The following is an 18,199-nucleotide window of genomic DNA, read 5'->3' as shown; positions in this document are numbered from 1 at the left end:
GTCAACTGAGATCTACAGTGGGTAAATTTTCAAATCTCCAACAACTCCTCTGATCAGGCAAATGGACAGACAACAGACCTGGCCCAGGGGCCCCACTCTGACAATAATGTGCACTGAAACTCCCTCCCTTTGCTCCACCTGCCACCGCACTACTTCAAGGACATTGATAGTAATGCCAGAGATTCTTGCTATAAAGTGTTGTTTTTAATAGCACACATATATATTCAAAGCAAGATCCATTAGCAAGCAAACACGCAGTAATAGGATTATCTGATATTTTAAAAAAGATTTTTGAAGACACAAAGCTTTCAATTAAAAAGTTATTTATTAAAAAACATATTCTTCCAATTCTGATTCCATATCAAATTAAATAAAGAGTGACGTTCCAAAGCAGTATCCGATCAGATCCTATTGTACAGAGGATGATGACGACCTCATGAGCTCATTAGCTAGTAGTATAGTCTGCTAAATAGTGGTATATGACTCCAACTCACTCCCCTCTTCACAAAAGGTAAGCATAATTGATACACTTCATACCAAAAAAAATTTATAAAGCTTGTCTTCATTTTTCAGTCAAAGATTCAGCTAATATAAAATGATAATGGCTTAAAAGAGCATCCAAGCAATGCTTTGGATTTTCCGTTTTTGCAAAATTCAAGGAAAACATGATTGTTTGGAAGTGTCTTCACTGCTCATGAAGAAGCACCTGAGATTTCCTTGTGTTTCCACTCTTTGTGTTTCCAGTGATTAAAACATGTTGGAAACATTTCTGAGAGCACTAGAAATGCCACACAGATCCCAGAGCTTTAAAGACTTTCTGATAGGTTCTGGAGTTTTAATGAACTTCAAATTAGTGTACACGCCTTAAAAAATGACTTTCAGGAACACACACACTGAAAGGAAAGCCTCTAGTATTCTTCAGCTTTGAACGCTTTGAGGTGAGGACTGGTCTCTTTCAAGTAGTCAGTCTTTTCTCAACAGTTTCTTGATAAGCAACAAACCTTCTCAAGTTCATCTTCACGTTGTCAAGAACACACAGTTGATCTGGACTGTATTTAGCTCTCCCTTCTTTCCGTATCTGCCAAAAAAATATTATATGTGATTTGGTATATATCACTAATTCCTTTAAATAAGAAAGTATTTAATTTGTGGTGTATTTATTTTTAGAACAAACAGCAGTCAGATTTTGGTGAAACATTTTCACTTCCAAGGTGATGGAACACAGTACATTAGCCATAATAAAGATAAATTAAGATTGTGCACCTTTTAAATGATAGTTATAAGAAGCCAACTGAAGTGCAGACTTCAAAAGAATGAGTTGTATGGTATGTGAACTATATACCTCGCCTCTAATCCAGAGCCATGGTTCTCAAATTTTAGCATCTGGAAGGCTTGTTAAAAAACAGACTGGTGGGCCTAGCCACACAGTTTCTGATTTTCAGTAGGTCTGGAGCTGGGCCTGAGAATTTGCATTTGTAATAAGTTACCAGGTGATGCTGGTGCTGAGGATAGAGGACACTTTTGAGGACAGCTGCTCTAAATAAGTTTTTTGGTAAAATGTCTTATATTGTGTTTAGATGCAATTTGAGGCTAAATATATACCAAACAGCCTTTAATGCAACTTTGGCTTCATTCACAAAGGAGCTTCATATAAAAAACTATATGCTGCCATTCTGGCTAACAGAGAAATTTCATCAGGGCTTTATAGCTTTGAGAAAAGAAAAACAATTAAATATCACCATCACTGCAATGCATATTAAGTAGGAAAATCAATCAGAACAGTGGACATTCCAGAGGTTAGGGGTTACTTTCCTAGTTCACAGTTTACATCACTGCTCTCTAAGCATTTGCTTCTACAGAGTCTGATGACTCAACTGCATCTGCTTTTCCTTGCAGCTGCAGGGAAAGGGGGTATTTTCTCCTTACCATGCAGACTGCTTTTTCAGAAGTTTAAAGGGCCTGTGATCTTTAAGAACAATGTGGACACCCACCATGTACTGGTATGGAAATGTCTCTAGGGGACAGTGTTAAGTAAAAGCACATAAAGTGCAGGAATGTGAATATATTATACTACCTTTTGGATAATAAAGGGGGAAAATACTAAGGTGCATTTGTCTTTGCTTAGACAAACACCATTCAATTTGGTTACCCATGAGACAGGGAACAGGTGGGAATAAAACTTCTCACTGCTTAAAAAATAAACACTAGGCCGTGGGGATCGGGGTGGGTAAAATGGGTGAAGGTGGTCACAAAAGGTACACACTTCAGTTCCAGCTGACCCCTGAACAATGCAGTGGTTAGGGCGTCAACTCCCCACCCCCCAGTCAAAAATCTGGGTGTAAGTTTACTGTTGGCCACGGGTTCAACCAACCACGGATCATGTAGTACTGCAGTATTTACCACTGAAGAAAATCTTGTGTATTTAAGTGGATCTGCCCAGTGTTATTCAAGGATCAACTGTATAAGAGAAATAAGTCCTGGGGATGTAATGTATAGCAAGGTGATGACAGTTAACAACACTGTAGTATATAGCTGAAAGTGACTAAGAAAGTAGGTCTTATAACTTTTCATTACAAGAAAAAAATTTGTAACTATGTGTGGTGATGAATGTTAACTAAACTTATCGTGGTAATCATTTTGCAATATATACATATATCCAATCATTATGTTGTATACCTAAAACTAACACTATATGTCAATTATATCTCAAAACAAAACAAAACCCAGACAAACCAACAAACAAAACTACAGGCTTAAACAAAGCATAATTAAGAGTAAACTGATCAATTTTCCCCCCTCAAGACTAAAGTCAAGCTTAACTCAATAAGTGTCAGCCACTATCACTACATTTTTAAATGTGGGATGCCAAAACATGAAAATGTTAAAAACAAACCAATTATTAATGTTCCTAAACTAATACTAATACTAATGTAACTATGACACAGAATGTGCATGGCATGTGCTGCTACTTTTTTCTTCTGCAAAAGAAAGCTATTTTTTACGCCTTAAAAAAAATTCAAAAAGTTTAAATTTCTAAACATACAATAACATTCACCTAAAAACTTATTACAGAGTTCTGGCCACAGGAACTGAATTCTGCCTTAGAAGCTTGTTAGAGAAAAGAAACACATATTGGAAAGCAACAAAAGTAAGCTACTTTTCCATTAAAGCCTCTATTCTCTTGACAAAGCTTTAAAAGCAAAAGTTTAATTTAAAATGTAAAAGCAAAAAATACAAATATTTTTATTTCTCAAAAGGAAATAGATTTAGATAAGAGGAGAGCTGATAAACTTAAATTTGTGGACATGTGATCAAACGCTGTTTTAAAAATTTCTGGTTGCCTTCCCCCAACCACTAAAACAGTTTTTGAACATTAGTTTTTTGACTCAAAGTTATTAGCTTTGATGCTTCTGATGAATCAATCAATCAATCAATCAATAAAAGGGCAAATGAAGGTAGCTACGTTCTCCATTACAAGCCACCTTGGAGTTTGTTTGCCTTTTTATCAGAGCACCAAAGGGAAATATTCGTAACAATGAAATCAGCCTATAATGCATTACATGATATAAAATAAATTTAACATGTCTATGAAAGTGCTTTGCAGGCCAGACTGTAGTGCTTACACATAAGCATTGTTAACATTTCTAAACTGCTGCAGAAAGAGGAACGTGTCGACACCATTTTGGCTCACGTCACAGTGATTCAACAGAAAGGGAGACTGAGCCCTGACTCAGCCAACAAGCGTTTACACAGAACCGGGGATGAAGTGCTGTATGAATCACTGAGATTGCACGGAGGGATCCACACACACCCTCCTCCCATAGAATGCTGAGACTTCAGTACTTCTAAATAAAATGCTACATACCTTCATTTTGAAGACTGGCTGGAATTCTTTCAGAGCAGATAACAATTTAATTTGAACTGAGGCCCTTTCAGCTTCTTTACCATCTGCAAAAACATCAAAGAGGGCATCCAAAGCCTCTCCTGCTACTACAAGGGAGGGATCTTTGGTGGCAACCTCAAGCAGAAAGCACCCGATGGTCTGGAGACAACAAAACACAGGTATCATCCAATATACTAAGTCAGCTTTCGAAATAAGTACTAAATCTAAAGGTGACAACAATTCACGCATAAAATTTTACATAAAAATGCTAGGGAGGGACTTTCCTGGCAGTCCAGTGGTTAAGACTCTGTACTTCCACTGCAGGGGGCATGGATTCGAGCCCTGGTTGAGGAACTAAGATCCCACAAGCCATGCGTTGTGGCCAATAAATAAATAAATAGATAGATAAATAAATAAATAAATGCTAGGGGAAAATTAAAACTTTAAAAAGATCAAAGGCAACATATATTTATAAAAATACCAAGTATAACATAAGCAAGATAAATGTAAAATCTTAGAGTTTAGGGCTTCCCTGGTGGCGCAGTGGTTGAAAGTCCGCCTGCCGATGCAGGGGACACGGGTTCGTGCCCTGGTCCGGGAGGATCCCACATGCCACGGAGTAGCTGGGCCCGTGAGCCATGGCCACTGGGCCTGCGCGTCCGGACTCCGCAGCGGGAGAGACCACAGCAGTGAGAGGCCCGCGTATGGCAAAAGAAAAAAAAATCTTAGAGTTTATATTCCTAAATAAAATGAATTAAGATCCATAAATGATATAAGAAAGATACTGGAAGTTATTAAAATTTCCCTTCTATCTCCATCAAAAAGGCTTTTCCCATGGTGTCAAAATGCATATAAATATTATCTGTAACAAAAAACCCTGCTTTTTAAATTACATGAAAAACACTCTAAGACAATTTAAAAAATACAGAGCACATAATCTCATTTTGCTTCACTGTGATGATTTTTAACATCTACCCATTTTTTTCACAATTAGCTAGCTAATGAATAGACCATTCCCAACCTGCAAAGAATTGTTTAAGAGTAAAGTTATTTTATTTTGGCTATTCTGCTTCACACTTTATGTCTTAAGAGCAATGTGCACATCTGGTATTACGGGTGGGAGAGTGGAAATGCTGAGTTCAGGGCTTCCCTAGTGGTGCAGTGGTTGAGACTCCACCTGCCAATGCAGAGGACACAGGTTCGATCCCTGGTCTGGGAAGATCCCACATGCCGCGGAGCAACTAAGCCCGTGCGCCACAGCTACTGAGCTACTGAGCCTGCGCTCTACAGCCCAGAAGCCACAACTACTGAAGCCCACGCGCCTAGAGCCCCGTGCTCCACAACAAGAGAAGCCACTGCAATGAGAAGCCTGCACAACACAACAAAGAGTAGCCCCCGCTCACCGCAACCAGAGAAAAGCCCGCGCACAGCAACGAAGACCCAACACAGCCAAAAATAAAATAAATGAAATAAAATAAAATAAAATAAATTTAAGAAATGCTGAGTCCAAACTCCAGCTCTACCATAAGTAACGGGGTGACTCCGGGACAGTCTGTTACCCACTCTGGGCCTCAATTTTCTCATCTGAATATAAGTGGTCTAGATAACCTCTAGGATAGTATTTAAATTTAATATCTTATAACATGAAATATACAGCATCACCTATGAAGTAGTTTTACTGAAAAGATTAATCTGAATCTAACCTAGCTTTTAGATCTAACTTCCACCTTGCAGGAGATTCAGAGGATAAAGGAACAAACTTAACACCACAAGGAAGCAATCAGACAAATCCAGAAGGCTGAACATTATAAGCCAACCAACCCAGGAGCTGAGGAAAAAACAGGTGTTGGGAGGTGGTGCTAGAAGGAACACAGCTCTAGATGAAGAGAGGCTTAGAAGACCCCAAAACAAGCACAACATGTAGACTTTACTTAGAACCTGGTTTAAACAAACTATCCATAAATAGATATTTCTGGAACAACTGGAAAGTTCTGAATATGGACCAGGTATTAGACATATTAAGAAAAAACTGTTAATTGTGTACAGCATAATGGTGGCTATATAAGAGAGTGCCCCTCTTTTTAAGACATGCATACTGAACCCATAGGGGCAAAATACCAGGATGTCTTTACTTTAACACACTCAGCGGAGGAACTACTTGAAGTATATACGACAGAAAACTAGTAATTCTTAAATACGTTTGATGGCTATACAAACATTTACTGTACTTTCTACTTTTCTTCATGTTTAAAAATGTTGACTAAATAAAAATATTTTAGGAATCTTACGTTATGCCTGAGAAAAACTCGCTGTTCCCCTAAAGTGGACCTTGGACCTTACAGTCTTAAGGGGTGGGAAGTGATTATACCTACACATGCTCATCGGTAAATGTGTACACGTACAGAGCCACACAGCCATGCTCTCTCACTTTGTGTCTATATATCAAAATCCCTGGAATGACACAGAAGAGATGGGTAACAGTGGCTGCCTCTCTAGAGTGCAAATGGGGGACCGGATGTTTAGGAGTGGAGATGTGTCTTTGCACTATAGATTCTTTTCTACTTTCCTAAATGTTTTGCTATGTGCATATATCACCTTTTCAAAATAAGCTTCTAAAAAAACCAGTCACACTGTTTACCTCTTAGCAAGTTAAGAAATACTTTATAATAATCAGTTTATAATCCATTATTAGCAATCTACACTTCAGCAATTATGATTAGCACAACAAAGGGTAATTTTACTATTACTGTTCTTTTAGTTACTAGGCTGTATCTCTGGCAGTGCAGTTCCTAAGCAACTTGTTGAGATAAAGGGCTGGAAGCAAACACGCTGAGTGAGTTCCTCATGTGCTGGCACTACCAGAGTTGCTGCTTAAAATTTATGAGAGGTCTTAGGATGAACTAGGTGGCTCTGTGCAGAAGGCACTACAGCCTGGTGTGCTGAGGAAACTGTCTGGACTGTTCCTTCATCAGTAGGAGAATACAACATGTACACATTTAACGCAACAGCAAAGGCAGAGGCATCTTTAACAACTTTGAACCTTGGCCTTCCACTGAAGACAAATTTATTTTTGATAAAGCATCTCCGGAGTAAAGTTAAATGGCAAAATGCGACAATTCTTCAAGTACCTATCTGATTCATGGAGTTAGATTAAGCCAAAGGGTATATTTTAATAATATACCTTAGTAAGCAACTTTTCTTTTTCTTGCAATATATATATATATATATATATATATATATTTTAGTTTTATTTTTTGGCTGTGCTGCACGGTAGGCTGGATTTTAGTTCCCTGACCAGGGAGCAAACCCATACCCCCTGCATTGGAAGCTTGGAGTCTTAACCACTGGACCACCAGAGAAGGCCCCAGTAAGCAACTTCTTGATATGATTTCTTCTCATGAAGTCCACAGAAGTTTTCAAAATCCCACACCAATAGTCACTCTTCTCCCATTTCTAATGATTTAGGTTGGAAGCATACTGTTTTTACCTTAAGAGTGTCAAGTGTGCCATCTTCTTTGGCTAGGACGCTGCCAGTGATTCCTAAAATACTAACCACATTTACTCTCACCCCAACATTACTACTATGGATGCCTGCTCTGCATAGTGTCAACAGCTGGTCGGGAGTCATGCACTGTTGAAAGAGAAGGAGAGAGTATTTAGCACGTTAAACTCAGCCAATTCCAACAGCATGTGCAACGGGATTGGCAGGAGTCTCTTCTACAAGAGGCACGATGCTACAAGTGACACACACTCTCGGTGGAGAAGTTATTACATATTCTAATCACTCATTAATAACGTTGGTAACTCTAACTAGGACGAGGCCCGCTCATGTCACTGTCACCACTTACTTTATCCCACGGCTGTAAGCCTGTAAAAGACCCTTCAGTTCCTATTTGTCTCATTTGAAGACTTTCATTCAGAGGTACACAGACCAAAGAGATTCTAATTTCTTTTCAACGTTGATCATAAAAAATGTTTTGAAAATGTAAATAGGATCATGCAGCTTTAATAAAAATGGGCTGAAATCTATACAAGGTAAGAACTGACTCTGAGATTTGTGTGTTATGGTAAGTCATTAACAATTGTAAAACCCATGAAATTATATAGTGCTTCCACCAAGTAGTGATAATTTTCATTTTAAGCTGATTTGAACACACACGTGGACACAGGTATCACAAGAGAGTGCAAATGTCACTTTCCCTTTCATAGAAACTGAGGGTCAGAAGTTATGTTCTTTTTAGAAGTTATGTTCTTGAAAAAAATTCTCAAATATACAAAGAGAAAAATTTAAAGAGTATATATTAGAGGCTAACATCATGTACTATATTTAACAGTAAAACACCAGAGACTTCCCATTAACCTCTGGAATAGGGCCAAGTCTGGGTTAGCACTGCTCTAGAGGTGTGGCCATGCAATGACTAAGGACGGAAGGAAGACAGGCCACCAGAGGAAAGGAGGCCCAAGAACTGCTAAGCCAGGTTCCTGGGAAGAGCATCCACGTGGATTCTGAAATCACCTAGGACCATGATGGGACCAGTGAAAAGTAACAGAGCCCAACAGCAGGAATCTTCAAGGAACGAGGGGCGCCCTTGGGGATGGTGGGTAACTGTAACCAAGAGAGGTAGGGTGGTGTGGTCTAGTGACATGGTACTCAGAACTGGAGGATTTTAGAAAGGAAGCAGTGAGGACGGTTTAGAACTGTGGTTCTCAAACTTCAGAGTGCATGACAATCACCTAGAGAACTTGTTAAAACAGATATCTCTGGGCTCCTCCCCAGAGTTTCTGCTTCAGTAGACTGGGGGCAAAGCCCTAGGATCTGCCCTTATACACAAAGAGGAAAGAGACCACGAATCTGATAGCAAAACTGGCAAAAGATGGGAAAAGTTACAGAAAAAGAAATGCAAAGGCCCTTAAAACACATGAAAAGATGTCCAACCTCCTCACCGTAAGAGAAATGCAAATTAAAATTGAGATATAATTTCTCGCCCATCAGACCACTTAAAATCCAACATTTTGCCAACCTATTCTTCTGGTGAGGCTCTGACAGAACAGGCACTCTCAAACTGCTGCTGGTGGAGATTCGAAACGGCTCAGACTCTAAGGAGGGGACTACAGCAATACCTAGAGCAAAGCTACAAATCCATCTGTCCTCTGAGCCGGCAAGCCCAATTCTAGGAATCGATCCCAAACACACAATGGCAGAAACACAACAGAACTTCTGTAAACAGGCTATTCATTGCAGTTCTATTTGTGACAGCAAAAGACTGGAAACAACTAAAATATCCATCAATGCAGACATGTTGAATATGGAATATGTACACATTGGACTGAGATGAAGCTGTAAAAAAGAAACGAGAAACATGTCTATGATGATCAAATAAGGGAGAAGAGCAAAGTACAGAAGCACTACTTTTAAGAAAAGGAGTGAAATACAAATACATACATATTTTGCTTATGTTTTCCAAAAAAGAACAACAGAATGATAAATGAAAAAATCAAAAAGGATGATTACCCATGGCACAAAGGAAAGAACAGGGGCAAAGGGACAGAAGCTAGACCTCTCTAAATATATACATATATATATTTTGGGGGGGGATAAAATATACATAAAACTTAGCATTTCAATCATTTTTAAAAGTACAGTTCAGTGGCAGTAAGTACAGTGCATTCACACTGCTGTGCTACCAACCATCACCACCATCCATCCCCAGGACTTCTTCATCGTTCCATACTGCAACCCTGTACCCATTAAACAATGTCTCCCCACACACCCCACCCTCACCTCAACCCCTGGTAACCACTATTCTACTTTCTGTCCCACAAATTTCACTACTCTAGGTTCCTCATAAGAGGATTCATACAATACTTGTCCTTTTGTGTCTTTCATTTAGCATAATGTCTTCAAGGTTCATCCATGCAGTAGCATGTATCAGAATTTCATTCTTCTTTAAAGCTGAATACTATTCCATAGTATGTATATACCATATTTTTCTCTGAATATATCTTGTTTCAGTTTAAACTCTGAAACCGTGTAAATATTCTATATAATTAAAAAATAAAAATTAGGGTTTCCTTGGTGGCGCAGTGGTTAACAATCCACCTGCCAATGCAGGGGACACGGGTTCGAGCCCTGGTCCAGGAAGATCCCACATGCCGTGGAGCAACTAAGCCCGTGCGCCACAACTACTGAGCCTGTGCTCTAGAGCCCGCATGCCACAGCTACTGAGCCCACGTGCCACAACTACTGAAGTCCACGTGCCTAGAGCCTGTGCTCCGCAACAAGAGAAGCCACCGCAATGAGAAGCCTGTGCACCACAACAGAGAGTAGCCCCCGCTCGCCACAACTAGAGAAAGCCTGTGCCCAGCAACAAAGACCCAACACAGCCAAAAATAAATAAATTTATTTTAAAAAATAAAAATAAAAAAATAAAAATTAAAGCAAACAAAAAATGCTTTAAAAAAAGCTGAAACTGAAGCTAACTTTATAACAAGCCACAAAGAGAACTTTTCAAGCAACTTTAAAATACAGTAATTTGTATAGTCCTAGAGGGATTTTTTTCCCTAAGGACATGAAGAATCACAAAGAAATCTTAAACTGCATTCTGTAGTGTTATTGTTAGTAATAATACCATTATTTTGAAATTATTAACTATATTCTGTAGGGTAAAGTAACTAATAATGAGTTTTTAATGACAGTTTAAAAAACTGGTCATTTTTAGAGACTGCTAGGACACCAACTCATTATTCTAGAAAAAAGGGTGGGGTGGGGGGAGGGACAATCATACCCTATCTTTTTTGGTATGAAATTTATTTCAAAGTTACCAACTAATTGATGAAACAGGAAGTTTTCATTTATAGAAGAATCACAGCTAATAAATGCTTTAAAAGGAATGACAAAATTAGGATATCTCCATTTTGCAAACCCTAATGAAATAGTGGATGTATACAACAAAAAATCACTGGTTGCTACAAGTGAATCCATTGATTAATCTTAACATCACTATTTTACAACAATATGTGATTTGTGATATAAAAGTAGAATACACATACAGCACTATGAATTATTTTTGCTTAAAAAATCTGATCCTGAATCTAATTAAGGCTCTAGACCTAGCTCCCAATTTATAGGAAATATGGGAGACAGAGGGACTGTTAAATAATAACTGTTTAAGCAGTCAAATCTGAGAATGGGGAAAATTGTTTAGGACAGATGACAGTATCTTCTTTTTTTTAGAATTATGGCATTTTCTGTTTGTTTTTTTTAATGTATTTACTTTATTTATTTTTTTATTTTTGGCTACACTGGGTCTTTATTTTTGGCTGCACGCGGGCTTTTCTCTGGTTGCGGTGAGCAGAGGCTACTCTTCATTGCGGTGCATGGGTTTCTCACTGCGGTGGCTTCTCTTGTTGCAGAGCACAGGATCTGGGTGTGCAGGCTCAGCAGTTGTGGCTCATGGGCTCAGCAGTTGTGGCTCACGGGCTCTAGAGTGCAGGCTCAGTATTTGTGGTGCATGGGCTTAGTTGCTCTGCGGCATGTGGGATCTTCCCGGACCAGGGTTCGAACCCATGTCCCCTGCATTGGCAGGAGGATTCTCAACCACTGTGCCACCAGGGAAGCCCAATAGCTTCTTCAATGAATAAATAGTATGGGGAAAGGGGGGCAGGCAGGGGAAATGTTATAAATTCAGAGATTTAAGATTCTGTCAGTATACTAAAAACTACTGAATTGTATACTTTAAATGGGTGAACTGTATGGTATGTGAATTAAATCTCACTAAACCTGTTAAAATATATGTATTTATGAGACCAAAATATCAACTAAGAACAATACATGGATCCTAGTTAGATGCTGATTTGAACAAACCAATTGAAAAAAAAAGACATTTTAAAAGCAATCAGGGAAAACTGAACTCAGACTGCATATCAAATGATAATTTTAAAACATCTGTTGATTTGGGGGTTTGGGATAATGGTATTGCGGTTAAGTTTTTTAAAAGTTCATTTTCTGTCACAGACACATAATGAAGCACACAATAAAACATTCATGGGTGAAATAATATGATTTGCTTTAACTATTCCAAGAAGCTAAAACAAGAATGTAGGGAAAGTGAAAGAAACAAGAATGACAAGATGTTGGCAACTTGTAGACACTTGGTGATAAGATAATGCTTTCAGGTAACAATACTATTATCTCTGCTTTCAGAAATGTTTGAAAATTTCCTTCATGAAAAGTAAAAAATAAAAGTGATAAGGCACCTATCACAGAGGTGCAGATAGCTCACTGTGGAGGATCTGGAGTACACGCTTGAAAATTTCTGTAATAAAATGTTTTAAAAAAGACAAATGATTTCCAGAGAAAATACTTACAACACAAATGCCAAACACATTATATCAACTAAGAAACTGTGTATGTTTTGATGGGGGTGGTGGGGAGAAGGAAAAGATTTTACTTTTATACTTTCAGTACTTTTGTTTCCACTTTACAGTTCAATAGAAATAAATACTTAAAAACAGTTAAGCAATAAATTTTGCCTCCATAATATAGAATCTTTGCTAGTTTCACATAGAAATTTTAAAACCTTACCTGAGGAATGTTCTTGGAGGCCACTGTTTGCAAAAGGGCCCTCAAGGCACTACTTATGGCTTCTAAAAAGTCAACGTGCTTAGCAAAATCTAAAACACAAAAGTGAAATATAAATTTGTTTTTGTCTTTCTCTAAGAAGAGTTATTTTATAAAAAAGAGTCAAAACAAAGCATGTTCATATATGCTACAATAATTAAAAACATTTGATATTTAAGCCCAAATTTCCAGTTCACAGCTCCCTGTGAACTGTGTATTTGAGTTTGAAAGATGACCACAATTGAAATAATCAGGATAGTCCTGACAGTCCTTGACTTGTAGATGCTGGATTTTCATTTAACTCACACTTTAGCACATGATAAGCCTGAGACAACCTTTGTAGACTGAATTCGGCTTTTCACAGATTGCTATCACGGTGCTGGGCAGACATAGGGTAGAGTCATCTCCCAAGTCAGAGTGCCTCCTCGCCAACCCAAGCCCACTGCCCAGCCAAGAAGTGTTGCTTGTGCGGGGCCAGGCCACTATGCCTCTGGTTTTCAGTGGCTCCTGTGGTTTTTACTGACCCAACTTCTCCTTTCCACTCTTGCTCATTTTTACTCTTTTCTTATTGTCCCTTCTGCCCACACAGGATAAACAGAACAACAGCAATAAACAATTATGCTAACATAGCCATATAGGAGGGTGAGACCGCCTAGGTGAGCTAGCTCCCTAACCCCTTTGGTGGGAAGGGAAAGCGACTGATGTGGTGTGATAGGTTATATTTTCCAAAAATAGTGGTGGCTCAGTGGTTAAGAATCCTCCTGCCAATGCAGGGGACACGGGTTCGAGCCCTGGTCTGGGAAGATCCCACGTGCCGCGGAGCAACTACGCTAGTGCGCCACAACCACTGAGCCTGTGCTCTAGAGCCCACAATTGCTGAAGCCCGCGTGCCCTGAGCCCGTGCTCCACAACAAGAGAAGCCACCGCAATGAGAAGCCTGCACACTGCAACGAAGAGTAGCCCCCGCTCACTGCAACTACAGAAAGCCCGCATGCAGCAGCGAAGGCTCAATATAGCCAAAAATAAAAAAACAAATAAAAAAATAAATTAATTTTTTAAAAAAAACCAATAAATTGATTTAAAATTTAAAAAAATAGCCACAACAGTATTTCCAGTTCTGCATGATCTTGCAGAACCTTGCCACTTCCCATGAAGACTGTGGAGTCTACTTCCCTTCCCCTTGAACCTGGGTGGGACTTTGTGGCTTCTTCAACCAGGACAACATGTGAAAGTGACAGGCTAAGTGGTAAAAGGCATGACTTCCACCTGACTCACATGCCTTTGCTCTCTCCTCTCTCTCAACTCTCGCCCTTGGAACCCAGCCACCATATTATGGAAGCCCAGATCACACGAAGGGGTCAGAGGTGGGTCTTCTGGCTGACAGCCCCAAACCAACTACCAGACATGAGACTGAATAGGCCTCAGATGATTCTGGCTCCCAGTCTTCCAGCAGAGGCCCTAGGCTAGGGTTTCTCAACTTCAGCACTATGGACATTTTGGACCAGATAATTCTTTGTGGTGCATGTGGATTCCCCTGTGCACTAGGATATTTAACAACATCTCTGGCCTCTGCCCTCTAGGTACCAGCAGCAACCCCCAAATTGTAACAATAAAAAATGTCTCCAGACATTGACAAAAGTCCTCGGGGGCAAAAACTGCTGCCAGTTGAGAAACGCTGGCCTAGATATCATGGGGTACAGAAAACCATCTCCACTGGACCCTTTCTAAATCCCTGACCCATAGAAACCATGAGAAATAGCACATGATTACTGCTGTTTTAAGCCACCAAGTTTTGGGGTGATTTGTTATATAGCAGTAGACACTTTGTCCTTCTCCTCTATGGTGCCCTTGGCCAAATAAAGATTCTGATGCCCTTCTCTGGGCTGCATGAGAGCAAGGCAACTTCTGCAAAGACTGGAATCAAGGCTTGTTTTATCTTTCAGCTCTTTTCATTTTCAGATATATGTTATGCAAAGAGGTAGGGAATTCCTGTAAGTATCACAGAACAGATACTAGGATACTTTAGGATCAGACAGACCAGGGACAGAATCCAGCCTTTGACATTATGTGACCTCTCATTTTGGTCTCAGCCCAAGTGTTAGCTCCTCAAAAGGGCCATTCCATACTAAGTAGTGCGACACCTCATACCATTCTGCTTTTATGTTCTTTCTTCCTAGCCAAAATGACCTTAAACCTTTATTTATATGAAAATGCAAGCTCCATGAGCATGGCAGCCTTGCCTATCTTGTTTATGCCTGTATATCTTGGACCTAGAATAGTGCAAGGCATAAAGTAAGTCAATAAATAAATAGTTGTTAAAAGAAGGAACCCCCCTGAAAAAAGTTCCTAAACCTCTAAATCTCAGCGTCCTCATCAGGCAGGTGGAATAATAAATGCCTAGCTCATAAAACCTAGTACCTAACAGGCCCTCAAAAATTGGTATAAAATTGTTACTATTAAACTTCCAAAAGTCACCATACTGGCTCTGAAAAGTAACTTATATTTGATTAAAGATGTAAGTGTAGTCCTGGAAATCTGTCAGCTGCACATAAAACTATTAAACCATGTTATGAAGAACTAACTTGATACAAACTAGAACACATCTCAGAACCAATATTTTTTTCTATCCTCTATTCTTAGGAAAGTAACAATTACCTAAGATTCAAAATCCTAATCTAAACTAGACTACTATTTTACATTATGTGAAATTCATATTTCCCCTAAATTTGGATGATTTTTATTTAATTCACATTTCTGGTCATATATCCAAATTAGGGAAGGAAGTTCAAACAACTCTGCCTTTCTGAGAAATTCTCAGTAAAAGGTCAAGACGTGGTATTGTCAAAAGAAATTAAGTAACTGTCAAAAGAAGTTAAACAAAAGAGGTGATTTAAAATGTCTTTCCCTGCAACAACTTTGTACAGTACCTAAGAATTTGTAGCACACCTAAATGTAGGTAAACAGTCAACCCACAAGTAATCAAGCAGCAAGTTATATTTAGGTGAATTCTGCAGACTGATTTTCAATGTTCTGATATGGAATAAAAATACATATCCCAGAATGGGTGCTACTACCATTCTAACTGTAATGAAAATGAGCTTTCTGCTTCCCAAAATCTAGGGTAGCAGGGAATCCTAAATGATTTTAGAACCCATGTAATGGAACAAATGACAAACTGACCCAATCTACAAATACAACATTGCTAAAAATTTCTTATGTTTTGAAGATCAATATTTTAAATGAAGGAGACAAAGATGTCGGTGTTTTGAACACAAGGTCCAGATTCTACTAAAAACTTGCTCATTTTATCTCTGATGTCAGCCACAAATCTATGTAGGTATGTATCACAAATTTTATAAGTATTCAGATCTGTATTTCAGCATCAAAACTAAAACAAGTTAAATACAATACAGCTGTATGATCCTCATACATTTAACTTTCAAACATGGTAACACAAAAAAGAGAAATTTAGCCCCATTCTCCCCACCAAATTCTTCAATAACAGTTCACATTATCCATGTAGAGCTCATAGGGTTACACTATTTTATAAATCCCAAATATTTGGAAAGACTATACTAGAATAGTATAAATATAAACAATTATCCTTTATCAAAAATTTCATTCTGATAAAAAGGTTATGTCTACAATAGCTAGGAAATTGGAATTTATTAAAAATCTAAGTGTTTAATTATACTTTCTCACAATTCAGAAACTTTCCATTATTTCTCTAAGGCTCAGCTTGTTATGGTTTACCTGTGATCTTTCCAGGTAATAAATGTGCATGTACCAGTGACCAAGAATAGCCAGCTGAACTAGGAGAAACACATCTAAGTGTTTTCTGCATAGCAGAGGCACAGAATATGTACACTTATTTCCAGTGAAATAAACTCTTCACGCTGGCAGGGGATTGGGCTTGTGGGACCTTGACTGGACTCTCATCAAGAAATGGCCCAGAGGAAAGAGATGGCAATTGTGAAACTAGGGCAGACAGGGTTCTCTCAGGTTTAAGCAGGTCTTGGAAGCACTAAGACGTTTGGGTAGGTCCTGCTCACCTGGGGGCCTAGCTGTGGCCTCCCCTATCTGGCCCTGCCCACTGCAGGGGGCCCACGGGAATGTGTGGATGGGAGTGGGCATGAACCACAGCGGTCTCCCCCAACCACCCCCCCACAGGACATCCTGGTGGGCAGACGGAAACCATCCCTCTTGCCCCCCGTGCCATCCAGATCTCTTTAGGTTTATAAGGCTGGGAGAGAAATATAAAGCTATAGTCATCATTTGGCCAGCTCACAATGACCAGTCACCTCTGTACTCCAGAGCTGGCCCAGTACGGGCTTGGAACGGGAGTGGGGCTAACACTGCTCACATCCTGCTCGACATCCTGTCTTAGGTATGGCTGGGCATGTGGTTTACACATGATGGCACCAGCTAAAGAATACACAGCCTGAGATCACTTGAAAACTCTGCCTGTTAACTGACAAATATTGATAACTATATAATGAGTTTCTAAATATTTACTTAATCTTTAAAAATTAATCTAGAACTTCTAACACATGCACCATTAAATACACAGCACCTCTTCATAGAGCGCAAGATAGATGTCTTAAAGAATCAGAGACCGACTCTTGAAGGAATGCTTATACAGAAAATTGTATTTCGTCAAAAGTGACTATATTTTGATCTTCTAAGAGTTTCAGCTCTTGGACTTAGTACTGTGTCTGAGAAGGGGAAATGTTAAACAGTTTTGCACAGAAATAGACCAGATTCATATCTTCCATATTAACCCTCACTCCAGACATACATGCCGGATAGACTAACGTGAAGAATTTCCCTTTACTATGTATAATACCTCTATTTCCTTCCTCTGTTTTGTTTGAGCTCCTATAGTTTAATGTGGCGAAGTTAAATGAGATTCTACTACAGTGAACTATGACAATCTGTTAGAAGAGCATGCATTATACACTGTACAGCTAGGTCATTTAAAAAGAACAGTTAACAAATATTCTATGATATTGCTTATATGTGGAATCTAAAAAATGATACAAATGAACTGATGTACAAAGCAGAAATAGTCACAGGTGTAGAAAACAAACTTATGGTTACCAGGGGGAAGGGGGGGAGGGATAAACTGAGAGATTGGGACTGACATATACACACTAGTATATATAAAATAGATAACTAGTAAGGACCTACTGTATAGCACAGGGAACTCTTCTCAATACTCTGTAATGACCTACATGGGAAAACAATCTAAAAAAGAGTGTATATATGTATAACTGATTCACTTTGCTGTACAGCAGAAACTAACACAACATTGTAAATCAACTGTACTCCAGTAAAAATTAAAAAAAAAAAAAGAACACCTAACTAATGTACAGCATCTCTCTAGGTTTCTGCATACAAATGAAATTAATCCATATCAGATGCCTGTAACTCAGAGATTCAGCTTATACCATGTGAAGGTATTTGAAGAAAGATATGTGTTAGAAAAAAATCAAGGTGTAGAGTTGTGTGTATGGTAGTCTATCATTTGCCTTAAAAATACACATATATACTTTTGTATCGAGAATCTCTCTGGAAGAATACACAAGAAACTGGTCACAGTGACCAATTCTGGGAGAGGAACTGGGTAGTGTGAGAAAAAGGAGGGAGGCTTTCCACCTTATGTGCTCTCAAACCTTGTGAATTGTCATACACAT

At 38.9% G+C, this 18,199-nt stretch overlaps 1 protein-coding gene across 3 annotated transcripts in view; it reads right to left on the bottom strand.

Moving 5' to 3' along the window:
- Positions 1-306: 306 nt before the first annotated feature.
- The window catches only part of HEATR3 (HEAT repeat containing 3), a 37,247-nt gene continuing 19,354 nt past the window's right edge, over positions 307-18,199 (bottom strand). The window contains exons 12-15 of one of the 3 annotated variants that reach the window (XM_059043832.2): positions 12,468-12,556; positions 7,371-7,514; positions 3,866-4,042; positions 307-1,078 (exon numbers count right to left, since the gene is read on the bottom strand). In XM_059043832.2, coding sequence (XP_058899815.1) covers positions 956-1,078; positions 3,866-4,042; positions 7,371-7,514; positions 12,468-12,556 — 533 coding nt within the window. In that variant the 3' untranslated portion in view covers positions 307-955. Of the gene's footprint in view, positions 1,079-3,865; positions 4,043-7,370; positions 7,515-12,090; positions 12,199-12,467; positions 12,557-18,199 lie in introns of those variants that run through there. The other 2 variants (XM_067020420.1, XM_067020421.1) reach the window with 2 other exon arrangements.

The sequence above is a fragment of the Kogia breviceps genome, chromosome 18 (genome assembly GCF_026419965.1).
Source record: "Kogia breviceps isolate mKogBre1 chromosome 18, mKogBre1 haplotype 1, whole genome shotgun sequence".
In the NCBI taxonomy this organism is placed as follows: domain Eukaryota; kingdom Metazoa; phylum Chordata; class Mammalia; order Artiodactyla; family Physeteridae; genus Kogia; species Kogia breviceps.
Note: the sequence above shows the minus strand (reverse complement) of the source record. Positions and strands in the feature narration are given on the sequence as shown.